The 13433-nt window shown below is 45.2% G+C and overlaps 1 protein-coding gene across 1 annotated transcript in view; it reads left to right on the top strand.

The window, feature by feature from the left end:
* CHSY1 (chondroitin sulfate synthase 1) overlaps positions 1-4738 on the top strand; it is a 77915-nt gene extending 73177 nt beyond the window's left edge. Inside the window, exon 3 of the mRNA XM_060096924.1 lies at positions 1797-4738. Within this exon, the coding sequence (XP_059952907.1) occupies positions 1797-3389 (1593 nt within the window). The 3' untranslated portion in view covers positions 3390-4738. The remainder of the gene's footprint in view (positions 1-1796) is intronic.
* The last annotated feature ends 8695 nt before the right edge of the window (positions 4739-13433 follow it).

The following is a 13433-nucleotide window of genomic DNA, read 5'->3' as shown; positions in this document are numbered from 1 at the left end:
TTTTTTTTTTTACTTGACTGTCTTATCTAAGTAATTGTAATGTTTGGAAGTCATTTCAGCGGATAATTCCGTGTATGCACATACCTCGTTTGTTGATTGTAGATGATGTGGAAAGCAAAGTCAGAAATGGTGAGGGCACTTGCGAGGAGGTGTTGCAGTTCCAGGCTAGTTGCTCCTCTGAGGACAAAACACAGGCGGTCAGCGTTCAGCAGATTCACGGCTCCAGGGAATTGAGCGAGTGAGTGGGTGCGTGTTCAGCCCCTGCTCAGCACCGGCAGCGTTACTTGTGTGCTCTTTTTTTTTCTTTTAAGCCATTCTTCAGAAGCATTTCCCTTCTTTTTGCTCTTATTGGCTTCATTTATTGGTAGCTTGTAGTAATTGTATAGAAAAAGAAAATGGGGTGTAAAAATGCTAATCTGTATTTTTCTATTATTATAACTTGGGTGGCTCAAGGGAAAAAAAGTCAAAAATACGACTGTCCAAAGGCCTACTTGATCCAAATCCATGCACCCTTATCAAGAGATAGTATTTAATAATATGAACAAAAAAAAAAGTTCAGCCACAAATAAAATAGGACTAGTTTATCAGATACTGACCGCAAAGGTTTTTTTTTTTTTTTTTTTGAGATTTTTTTTTGACATGGACCATTTTTAAAGTCTTTATTGAATTTGTTACAATATTGCTTCTGTTTTATGTTTTGGGTTTTTGCCAGCTAGGCATGTGGGATCCCAGCTCCCCTACCAGGGATCGAACCTGCACCTCGTGCATTGGAAGGCAAAGTCCCAACCACTGGACTGCCAGGGAAGTCCCACAAGTGTTATTTTTACTAAACTTTTTTTGCAAATTTTTATTCTTTACTCTAGAAGGCTTTGTAGAGCTCATCATCCTGTTTCTTGAATGTACTGGAGAATTAAGTATATTCCCTATCTAGCTTGAGGGAACAGACCCAGTTTTGGCTGATGGATCTCAAACTTTTGTTTCTCCCAGTCAGTGTCCTAGAACAGAGGGAGAGTAGGGTGGGATAATGAGTCCCCTTGCCTTTCCTGCCCTTCAGCTCCACACTCTGAGCCCCCATGCGCTGGCTCTGCTGGTGCTCGAGACGTGGCGCTTAGCAAGCAGGCCCTTTCCTGCCTGCACAGGAACACAGAGATGTTTAAAGGATTCTCCAAGTGTGCTCCCAGTAACCTCGCAGACCCTTGGTTTTACCTACAGCATGCCCTTCCCAGTGGCAGGCCTCTTCCTGCATGTGGCTGGATGGCTTTCCTTCTGCTCAGCTCCCTGGAAGCAGCATTAATCCTGTGCTCAGGTCATCCTCCTGGAGTTCTCCTTTTCAATCCACTGATGCAGTTTATTCCTGTTCAGATGGGAGCTCCTTTTGGGTGCCAGTCTTCAGGGAGGGGACCTTGGCTCTTAGCTCCCCTTCATGGGCTTGGTGGGGACCAGCAGTGGCATTCTCTTCCAGGTATGTTGAGTTGGTGTGCTGTGAGCTCAGGATTACACTTTTACTTCATGGGAAAACCTTTTCATAATTCTGTTTGCCTACAGAATTGTATTGGCTAACTCTGGTTATTGATGAAGTCTTGTTTCTTTAAGTGGTTTATAATTCTTCTGTTCTCATTGGACTGTTGTAGATCGGGCTTTACCTAGGACCTTAGATATGCTCTGACTCATTTAGAAAGATTTCTAATATTTAGATTTTTTTTTTTTAGGGTATGCAGGTCTATAAGGAAATATAAGAATAGAGGGACACTCAGTCATGTAATACTAATAACAATCTTTGTTTTGTTTCTTAACAGATGCAACAGCTTTTTTATGAGAATTATGAACAGAACAAGAAGGGGTACATTAGAGATCTCCATAACAGTAAAATTCACCGAGCCATCACACTGCACCCTAACAAAAACCCACCCTACCAGTACAGGCTCCACAGCTACATGCTCAGCCGCAAGATTGCTGAGCTTCGACACCGCACCATCCAGCTGCACCGAGAGATTGTCCTGATGAGCAAATATAGCAACACCGAGATTCATAAAGAAGACCTCCAGCTGGGAATTCCCCCTTCTTTCATGAGGTTTCAGCCCCGCCAGCGAGAGGAGATTCTGGAGTGGGAGTTTCTGACTGGGAAATATTTGTATTCGGCTGCTGACAGCCAACCCCCTCGAAGAGGGATGGACTCCGCGCAGAGGGAGGCCTTGGATGACATTGTCATGCAGGTCATGGAGATGATCAATGCCAACGCCAAGACCAGAGGGCGCATTATTGATTTTAAGGAGATACAGTACGGCTATCGCCGAGTGAATCCCATGTACGGGGCCGAGTACATTCTGGACCTGCTGCTTCTGTACAAAAAACACAAAGGGAAGAAAATGACAGTGCCTGTGCGGAGGCATGCATATTTACAGCAGACCTTCAGCAAGATCCAGTTTGTGGAACACGAGGAGCTGGATGCAAAGGAACTGGCCAACAAAATCAATCAAGAATCTGGATCCTTGTCCTTTCTCTCGAATTCCCTGAAGAAGCTTGTTCCCTTTCAGCTCCCTGGGTCCAAGGATGAGCACAAAGAACCCAAAGAGAAAAAAATCAATATATTGATTCCTTTGTCTGGACGTTTTGACATGTTTGTGAGATTCATGGGGAACTTTGAGAAGACATGTCTCATTCCGAATCAGAATGTCAGGCTTGTTGTTCTGCTCTTCAATTCTGACTCCAACCCCGACAAGGCCAAGCAAGTTGAACTCATGAGAGATTACCGCATTAAGTACCCGAAAGCCGACATGCAGATTTTGCCCGTGTCTGGAGAATTTTCAAGAGCTCTGGCCCTAGAAGTGGGATCTTCCCAATTTAATAATGAATCTTTGCTCTTCTTCTGTGACGTTGACCTTGTATTTACTACAGAATTTCTTCAGCGATGTCGAGCAAATACAGTTCTGGGCCAACAAATATATTTTCCAATCATCTTTAGCCAGTACGATCCTAAGATTGTTTATAGTGGGAAGGTTCCCAGTGACAACCATTTTGCCTTTACTCAAAAAACTGGCTTCTGGAGAAACTATGGGTTTGGCATTACTTGTATTTATAAGGGAGATCTCGTCCAAGTAGGTGGCTTTGATGTTTCTATCCAAGGCTGGGGGCTCGAGGATGTTGACCTTTTCAACAAGGTTGTCCAGGCAGGTTTGAAGACATTTAGGAGCCAAGAAGTAGGAGTAGTCCACGTCCACCATCCTGTCTTTTGTGATCCCAACCTTGATCCCAAACAGTACAAAATGTGCTTGGGGTCCAAAGCATCAACATATGGGTCCACACAGCAGTTGGCTGAAATGTGGCTAGAAAAAAATGACCCAAATTACAGTAAAAGCAGCAATAATAATGGCTCAGTGAGGACAGCCTAATGTCCAGCTTTGCTGGAAAAGACATTTTTAATTACCTAATTTATTTTTCAAAAATTTTTTGTATGATCAGTTTTTGAAGTCCATACAAGGATATATTTTACACATGATTTTCTTACAAAGGACTCCTTGAAGATTGAGTTTTTTGAACAAAAATGTGATCATGTTTGCCTTTTGAACACATTTTCTTGCTGAACGTTATGTAGCAGACCTGCTTAATTATGACTTGAAATGTACCTGATGAACAAAACTTTTTTTTTAATATTTCTTTTTCAGACCTCTTTGCTATAGTCCTATGGCAGAAAACATGAACGTTCCTGCAAAGTATTATTGTAACAAAACACTGTAACTCTGGTAAATGTTTTGTTGTAACTGTTAACTTTGCACAGATTCTACCTTTTGTCTTTTTTTACAGCAATTTTTTTAAGCCATTTTATGTTGCAGTTGTCAAATAAGGAAATGTGATAGTAACTGTATCATCATCTTCAAGAGAGCTTTCCAAAGGTGATTGTTTCCCCGAATCTTGTCTCATTTTTGAAGGTTTTTCAAAGCAAGGGGAGCAGGGAAAGCACAGTAAAAGATAGATGGCTGTTCGTGTTGTAATTAGTGTGGCCTAATGGACCTGGCATTACATTTCAAGAAGGGTCTGGCATTTTCTCTTCTCCAGACCCTTCTTTTTAAAGGGTAAAATATTAATATTTAGAATGGCAAATAAGAATTATTGTCATAAATCTAATGTATGCAAGCTAAAACAAAGACAAAAAAAAAAACCCAACCCTAATGAAAGCATTGGGGGGAAATGTATCTGATTTTGTTCACTTCATCCTGTCTGTGTTATGTTGATGGAGATGGGTGTCTCATTCTTTAATTATGGTTTTGTTTTATCCTTTGTATCTGAAATACCTTTAATTTATTTAATATCCATTGTTTAGAACTTTGCCATTTCCCAAGTACCTGTTAGTTATTAGTATTTATGTGTATTAGGAATGTTTAGTATATTTTATTTGCAGTAAACTGATCTCCAAAGATTTCCTTTTGAAAACTCTTTTCCCCCTCCTTAATTTTTACATTCCTTACTGTTTTACTAAACATTAAGTGTTCTTTGATAATCTTGGTGCTCACGTGTTTTGGGGACAAAAGTGAAATGAATCTGTCATTAAACCAGAAAGTTTGTTTTAAATTCATAGAACAAATGTGCCTTAAATTTTTTTTTCATTTAGATTTCAAACAGTAATAGATTTGCCATTTTAATATACATCATTGGAGATCTGCTTATTTGTAAATAGCCTATTGCTCATTTGGAAAAATAAACCAGTGGACAATATTTTTCTATTGTACTTTTCAGAACCATTTTGTCTCATTACTCTTGTTTTAGCTGAAGAATTGTATTACATTGAGTAAAAAACTTAAACACTGATTCATAAGGTTTTTCAAGTTATTTGAGGGGAATATTTGTATGCACTGCAGTTCAGGAATGAAATGAAACTTTCAAGTGCCTCTTCCTCTATTTTTTCCATAGAAGGTACTTGTCATCTTTTGTTTGTTCCTCTTAAAGAACTTGCTGAATCTTGTGTTTTATAGAACAAAGTTCTTCAGACCAGGTCCAAGCTCCGTCTGGCTTCTTGGTACAAATATACCTTCCAGGCCTCCTTAGTGCACCTGCCAGGCCAGTTAAAATCTGCATTTTAACAAGTGCCCACGTGATCCTTTGTGCACGAATGTGCTCAGGGTTTTAGGATGGATCTAGCTACAGGCTAAATTGCCTACAGTTGGCATATAATCCAAGAATCAAAAAAGTAAGATCTTTGATGCCAAGGTAGCAAGCTTTGTGGATGTGAATTACACTTCCAGGACAGGTATTTACCATGTAATGACAGTGAAGATCCAGTATAATGACACTGTGCTCACAGTACGAATTGCTGTCATTCATCCTAATTGCCATTTGCTTTGTGGGAGTGTTTAGTTTTTCCTTGGAAAAAAGCAAAGACATTTTTATTCCTCAGTAAGGAAGAACATATATACATCTTGATGACAAAGTCACTTAAATTGTCTCTCTTTACCATAATAAGGAACTGTAGGACAGGGTGTGAGCAATTACTTTATTGAGCTTCAGTGTCCATCAGATGTCCTGGTGACACTTTGTTAACACTGGCTATTTCCTTCCCTAATCCCACTCTTGCCCACGTCTGTTCCTTTTCCCTGACATCACTGTTAATGTTGATGGAGGTGCCGACCTCCCTTCATCAAGACTCCGTCTCTAGAAATGCCGTTGGACCCCTTCACTCTGGTCCTCTCCCCTTGTAGTGCCGTGCCTGGATTCTGTGCCCACTGGCCTGTGGGCTCATTCTCCACCTGGCCACTCCCTCTTCCTAAAGCACCCCTCCAAATCAGCAGCTCTGGTGCCCTCCTGCTGCCCAGAGAGTGGATTCTGTAGGACACCCTTCAGGGTACTGCTACCAGCCGAACTGGGCTCTTCATTTGTGAGGACATCAGTCTCTCTCCTGCCTGTGCTTTCCCTCTGTCTGGAGCTCTCTCACCACCTCACTCCACTGGCCACCTGGACTCATCTTCCAGGAGCCCGTTGAAACTCCCCCATGGTCCACCCTGGTGTCATTTCAGACCCTTCCAGTGTCGATGTGACACAAGTGGACAGTCTCATTGGACTGCAGGCCTGAGTCTCTTTTCTAGGTGGTGATCCAGCATGCTGGGCCCTCGTGTCTGGAACGGCCGGCAGTGCCCCACACTACCCCAGCCCCTCCATCAGTGCTCCATTCCCCGCCGTGCGCTCCTCCCAGCAGAATGCCCTCCATCCTGCTTGCCCACTGCTCCCACCTGGAACTGCATGGCCTGTGACCCTGTGGCCCCCACACTCCTGACTTAAGATGATTCCTTCTTCCCTTAAACTTGGAACGCTTTCTGGTTAGACCTCTTTGCTTCGTTTGTTACTTTAGACTTTCTCTTAGCTTTCATTGCTTTACAGAAAAGTATTAAGAAAACGAAATGGCCCATAACCCCCAAGCCAGATAACTCCTGTTAATAATTAAAAGTTAAGGATAATATGTGAAGGTGGTGAAGGGGGGTGGGAATCACAATGCACAAAGGTGTGAATGGCCTCTCATTCCTCCAACCATCCAGCCCTCAGGCCCTTCCCGCAAAGAACCGCCAGGTTTGTGGGGTTCTGGTGTGGAAGGTGGGATGAATTGTATATAGGCTAGCATCAGTAGCATTTTAAAAATTCATTTACGCAGATGAGGGGGTACATGCTTGCTTGGGCACATGGATCTGTGCCAGCCTTTGTTGCCACAGGACAGACTTACGGACTTGGGTTCTGAGAGCAGGCCGGGTGGGCTTCCTAGGCATTGTGGTTGCATGTGTGAGAGCCCTGCCCAAGTGGAGGCTGGAGAGCTTTGTCTCACAGGGCAGACAGCGCAGGCACCTCACTTCTGGAAGGTGGCATCGCTTTCCCAACACTTACTCTGGGCCAGCGTGAGAACACACACACAGACCCGAGCATGTGGGACTTCGATGGTTGGAGACAGGCCTTGTGTCACATAATGTAGGTCATATGATGGTCCTCGGTGTGAGGGCGGGGCCATCCGTTTCAGAGTCTTGAGAGCAGAAGGGCTGGGTGGTGCTGGTGAACTCTGGGCGGGGCCCTTCCCGAGCCCAGACACAGAAGGAGCTCTGACCCTCCCAGCTGGTCTTTGTCCCACTGCCCCAAACACCATCAGTTCAGCCAGTCAAATTCTTGATCTCCACAGGCGAGTCTGTCCTCGCCTCCTTCCTGCCCAGCTCTCTGACCACACCTATTTCACCAAGCCCAGCCTCAGCCTGATACAGCTGGAGCAGAGAGGAACTTGCTGTGCAGACAGCAGACTCGGGCGTGGCTAACACACACCTTCACCCCTAATGCTCACACCATTTATCATGATGTGTGACCAGGCTAAGTGACAGTCACGTTTCGCCTCAATTCTTGGGCTTTGAAGGGTCACCTGGAGGTTCAGGTGTTACCTGCAGTCATCTCCATTCACTACTCAGTGTGTCCGTGGGGTGCCAGTTGACCACAGTTTCCACACCACCTCCCAAGGATAGTGGTCAGGTTAAGAGAACAGTGGATTTACAGAGGCTTTTCTTGCCTTATAGAAACTTCCTGTTCTTCAGGAAGATGACACACCTTTGGGGCTGCCTACCCACTGGACGGCTTGCCGGTGGCTGAGGGACTACGCCCTGGCCCCAGACTTCCAAGGTCTCCTCTTGTGCTTTCTTGTCATGGAAGGAAGCAGGTGCCAGCCCTCCCTGGGGGGTTAGGATGCATTACTGCATGTAATCTCAGCTGCAAAGGAGCTTCTTGCCACAGTGACTTGGGGCCAGCGAGGGATCTGTCTGTTGAAGTGGCTGTACATGGCTGTACCTGCCTCGATGGGTCCCACTGTGCTTTCCCAGCCCTCGAAGGATGTCCCTGTTCTGCTTGAAGGAAAAGGCAGCTCACACCAAATCTGCTTAGTCTTGTTACAAATACAATGAAAATGTAAATGTTACAGCGCAATGGATCAAATAACAGCAACTCATTTTGTGTGACTTTCAGTGGGAAAAAAACAAAAACTCATGTTAGTGTTGCTATGCTTCAGGGTTTTGTTTGTTTTTTCTACAGGGATGTATGCGTGGAAGAGGGGATGGGTATAAGATGTTCACAGGAAACCACAGGACCAACCAGATTTGGGGCTGGCTTGTCATCAGTGCAGTTAAACCACTTAAGGCCCTGTTGTCAGATATTTTTTTAATGCATTCAATTTACCATTCATTATATTCCAGTTATGAGGGTCTTCTTTTTTTACTCTTGTAGACAAAAACAAAATTTATTTCTTTATGAATATTCTAACTACATTTTCCTTTAAAATGGTAAGAATTATCTGTTATGCCTGGCTGATTTCTAATGAGAAAATATAATAAATTGATTAAATCTTTTAATAGTGCAAATTAGGCCATATCTGGAATCTGCTTAAAGCTGATGCATCTGTATTGAATTTCTCTCCATTAAGCAGCCTACCACAGTTAATTAACACAGTTAATTAAGTCAGTGATGCCTCTGGGCTGCCACCTCCTCTTTCCTTTTACTCATTTGCCTCAACCCATTACCCTATGTCAGGCCCCAGCCCCCGCATGCCTAGCTCAGTACACATTCCCATTGCAGAAAAAAAAGCACTTCTAGTCAAACCTCAGAATGACCTTCAAATTTATTAATTCTGAATTAAGTTTAGGTCTTTCTTTGGGCAAACACTTCCTGTTATATAACTAAAGGAGAGATCTCATTCATGTGCTCAAAATGCCCTCTGCAAACTAGAAATGTACTGTTTCTAAAACTGCACATTCAAGTGATCACATTCGTGTTGTGAAGGAAACACTTTGGATCTTTAGATGAAGCCTGTCTCTTCCATTGTAAATAACATTGTCATCACAATGCAAACATAGATTTATTGGGAAGTAGAGAAGGAAAAGGAATGACCTACAGTACCTTCCTCTTGCACCACCCTGTTCCCACCTTGGTAAATTCCTCTGGGGTTTTTGTAACGTCTTTATAGTTTGATGTACGCGTACATACAATTTGGCATCTTGCTCCCCCTCCCCCACTTAAAATACATTGATTCTCTAAACTTGTCTTTAAAGGCCCTCGTGTCTCTTAGAGTTGAGAATTTCCCTGCTGTTGGCCACCTTGAGTGTCCTGTTCCGTCTTGGACAACAGCACAGATGAAGTCTTTTGCACGAAGCCCTCTTCATACTTTGGATCATTGGATAGATTTCCAGAAGTAGGTCATTCACTTCTAGGGACCTTAGTGTTTGGCCGTTTCTGACCTAATGTTAAGTCATTTGGTATTTTACTCGGTCAACGTTGGCATTTTGTACCTACTAGCCACTCTAATAAAACCTTTTAAAAATAAATCTGAACAACTAAATGACCTTCAAGAAATACTGTGGGAATACTGCAACCAGTGTCTTGGTTACATCATCCTGTGGAAACGGAAACCACAAACCCAACTCTGTTGCTGCAAAACTTGAGTCACTGCAAAGTGAGAAAAAAGGCAGGAAGATTTACTGATGACTCAAGGGTTGAGGAGAGGCAAGTTGCAGACAGATGGCCTGTTTGGGAACGAGGTACATTTCTCCATTCCCAGGTCACAGATATTTGTCCCAGGAGATCAAAGCACAGGGCGAGGTACGGAAGTGGCAGCTCAAGATAAGACGGGCGCTTCCCAGACTTTGAGAGGCGTTGGCTGTCTGGGAGGGTGTGGACATGCCCAGAGACACCAGGCTCCATGCAAACAGAAGCGAGTGCCTTTTCCAGAAAGAAAAGTGTACATTTGACCACAAATGTGAATTAGTTTCAGTCTTCAAATATGAAACCACTGACCCCTGACCTATGTTGTAGGCAGGTTTTGAGGTTTCATTATATATCTTAGATAATATCATATAAAATATATATTAATTACAATTTACTGTTACTTGGCTTCTGCGCTACCTGGGAGCTAAAGCCCACGACTAGATTTCAAGGCAGTATTTGGAGCCTGGGGCTTTGGGGCCTCTGGGAATGATCCTTTTTCAATAGAAGCAGCTGTGACAGGAAGATACAGGGTGGCTTGTGCTAGAAAAGGGCATCTAGAGACTCCTGTTGGGCCTTGATGAGCTGGAGGTCTCTGAGAGAGTCTTGGGATCAGGAGAACCATGGTTAACGTGTGCCTTCCCATCTTCTGTGCTGGAGCTGAAGGTCCAAGTCAGTCACCATGCAGTCCCTGGGTAATGAGCAGTTTGGGTTATGATTCACAGGCCTTTAAAATTATATTTGGGCAAGGGCCTTTCCTTCTTCTGAAAGGACGTGTCTTCCAGCAAAAGCTCACCAGGCCCAGTCTCTCTGAGGCAGATTGTCAGCGCAGTCCCCCATGAGCCGTGTACCCGGGAGGATGTGATGCTTGTGCTGGCCAGCTCAGAGGGATAGGAAGCCCTGTCCAGCCCCAGCCAGGGGCCCGCGGCTCTGCAGGGAGTCAGGGGCAGGCCTGGCCACTGTGCCTGCCCAGGACCTGGGGCTTGGCTGCCAGGTGTCCCCCAAGCTGGGAGGACACGTGATTCCACTTCACCCCCTGGGGACCTCCCACTAGCTCAGGCCTTGCAATGCTATTACCTTTGCCTCCCCGCTGAGGGCTTGACACTGCCCTTTCCCTCAGAGTGGCTACTGCAACAGCCTGCTGCCCCCAAGTTGCTTTGGGAGATGAGTCCATCACAGAATCACGTTGTTTCACCTAAATCCCCATCCCTTCTTCACCCACAGAGGTGCACAGTCAGTGAGGTTCCACTTGCCCTAATTCCTTGCTTGGCGTGTTTTCCTTTCTTCGACCTGCATAGCAGTCAGTCCCAAGTTAGAAGGAAAATATCCACAAACCACAAGATTGGAGAGAAAATGTGACACGAGAGGATCTTCATAGGTTTGGTACTAAAATGCTGCAGATTCTTTTAAAGTGAATTGTCCATGAGGATGTAACGTTGTCAACTCTGAAGAGAGTTGCTGTGCAGATTGAATCCACTTTCAGATTGTGACACAGAAACACCATTCCTACTTGGGACAGGAAACTGCTCTGTTGAGTTCTGAATGATGATCAGATATCTGATCCTGCTGGTCCAGGAGTGCTGCCTGGTTCCTCCATGTCCTCCAGACACAAGCCGTGTGCCAGCTGGAATGCTTCCTGTGCGCACTCAGCAGAAAGGCCCTGCGTGAGATTTACCGCTGGAATACGACTCCAGGAGAATTCACTACACTGGACATCCTGATACCGCAGGGCCAGGGGGCTGGGCACAGAATGGGGGAGAGTGACCTACCTCAGTGATAGGTATTTCCCTATAACCCATTCGCTACACCAAGCTGTGAGGAGATAAACCCAGGAGAGGTCAGGGTGAAGGACAGTGACTGAAAATACAAAGATCTGAGTTAGCTGTGAGGTGTTTGGTTTGTCACTGTGGAGGGAGAAGGGGCCTCAAGTACCAGGCAGACCTGGGTTGTGTCAGTGGTGAGCTGGCTAGTACCGGTTAGTACTGGCTAGTACCCACTCACGATGGCTTGTGCACAGCCCTTCCAAACTCCATGTTCAGTGACATCATGCTGGTGGCCCGAAATTGGCCGAGGTGGGAGGAATATTTACACCACAGGAAATGGCAAATTCTTCAAATCAGGCTTTTTTTGCTGGGCGGGGGGGGGGGGGGTCGGGGATTGGATTTACCAGCACAGCACTGGTTTGCACTGGTTTGGATCAACTCCACAGACCATGGGACAGGCCCTGTGCCAGTCCAGCTGTGTGACCTCAGGTGTTACCTGCAGCAGAGCTCGACTTCCTCCCCTGAAGTGGACACAGTTACGATTACCTCCCAAGACTGAAGAGAGAATTCATAGGACCTGGTGTGCCTCCTGTCACTGTTTCAGTTAATGTGTCACCCCCCACACCACCTCCCCACCTAGACATCTCAGTTGCTCAAGACTCCTTCCAGACTTATATCCAGTGAGTCATCAAATCTCTCAAACCCCTCCTGGATACAGTCACCAGGATGGCCCCTCCTCCCACCCCAGTGTCTCGCCACAAAGCTGATGTACAGGACATATCTTGCCCATTTCCTGCTCCTCCAGGTCAGCCTCTTCTGGGTCTTCACATTCTTCTTCCTAAAAAAGCAAACCTTATCTGGACTCTTCTGCTTGGACAGGACACCGTTCAAGCCCAGAAATTGTGGCCGGACTGCCCTAAGCCTCTGCTTGGCCCCACCTCCACCTGCCTTTTCCAGATTCTGAGCTCTAACCCCTGCCCCTATCACCACACCTCCCCACTAAGAGACAGGAAATCTCTCTTAAAACTCCAAGCTTTGGTCCACATAGCATCCTGGCCCTGGAATGCCCACCTCCTCTCTTCCTGAGCAAACATGCAGATTCTATGGCATATTACCCCTTCACTCTGGCCTTCCTGGGTGCTTAGATGGAGTTTTGTCAAGCCTCCTCACCCCAACCAGGCCCCTTTCCACTCGCCCTTGTAAGTTTCAGCTCCTCACTGGGGGTTTCTTGCCTTCATTTGCTGGGTCCCTGGCCACTACACCAGACTGGCTCTGACTAAGTCTCACTCACCTTTATCACCCACCAGAGGCCTGGCAGGTCATCGTGTGCAGCCAATATTAGTTTCTCTTTACTTCTATTCTAGGGTCTTGGTGGGTTATTTGCCAAGGGAAAATAACAACTAAGATAAAACATTTCTATACAGACAGCCTGGGACATCCAGTTTTTAGTTGAAAACAATCAAATAGTTTTCTGTGTAAGAACAAGAATCTTACTTCACAGACATGAAATGCTTTCTCTCTAGGATCATGAAACTAACATTTATGGAATAGTTACTAAGTGCCAGGCACTTTATATAAGTTACTTCATTTACTTAATCCCTGTGGGATCAGTATGCTTGACCTCAGTTTACAGGGGAGGAATGGAAGCTCAGAGAGCTTAGGTGACATGGCTAAGGTCACAGAGCTAATAAATGGCAAATCCAAAATTCACACCAGATCAGCCTTTTTCCAAAACTCATGTTGGGGCAGGGGATGGGGGGAAAACAGTACATCTACTTGTCAGGGAGATTTAGGTGCTCAATTTTAAAGCGCTCACAGATTACCAGGAAATGGGAGCCCACTGAACAGGATGTTTTCACCATAAGAGAATGGCAGAACTCATAAATACTTTATCATTTAAAATTTTTCTGCCTTTTTAAAAGGCGGAATATTTTTTTAAGATTCCAAAACATGGGGGCTTCCCTGGTGGCGCAGTGGTTGATAGTCCGCCTGCCGATGCAGAGGACGCGGGTTTGTGCCCCGGTCCGGGAAGATCCCACATGCCGCAGGGCGGCTGGGCCCGTGAGCCATGGCTGCTGAGCCTGCATGTCCAGAGCCTGTGCTCCACAATGGGAGAGGCCGCAGCAGTGAGAGGCCTGCGTAACGCAAAAAAAAAAAAAAAAAAAAAAGAAAAAAGAAAAAAAAAGATTC

The sequence above is a fragment of the Mesoplodon densirostris genome, chromosome 4 (assembly GCF_025265405.1).
Source record: "Mesoplodon densirostris isolate mMesDen1 chromosome 4, mMesDen1 primary haplotype, whole genome shotgun sequence".
In the NCBI taxonomy this organism is placed as follows: domain Eukaryota; kingdom Metazoa; phylum Chordata; class Mammalia; order Artiodactyla; family Ziphiidae; genus Mesoplodon; species Mesoplodon densirostris.
The sequence above is the reverse complement of the archived record's forward strand: the minus strand, read 5'-3'. Positions and strand labels throughout refer to the sequence as shown.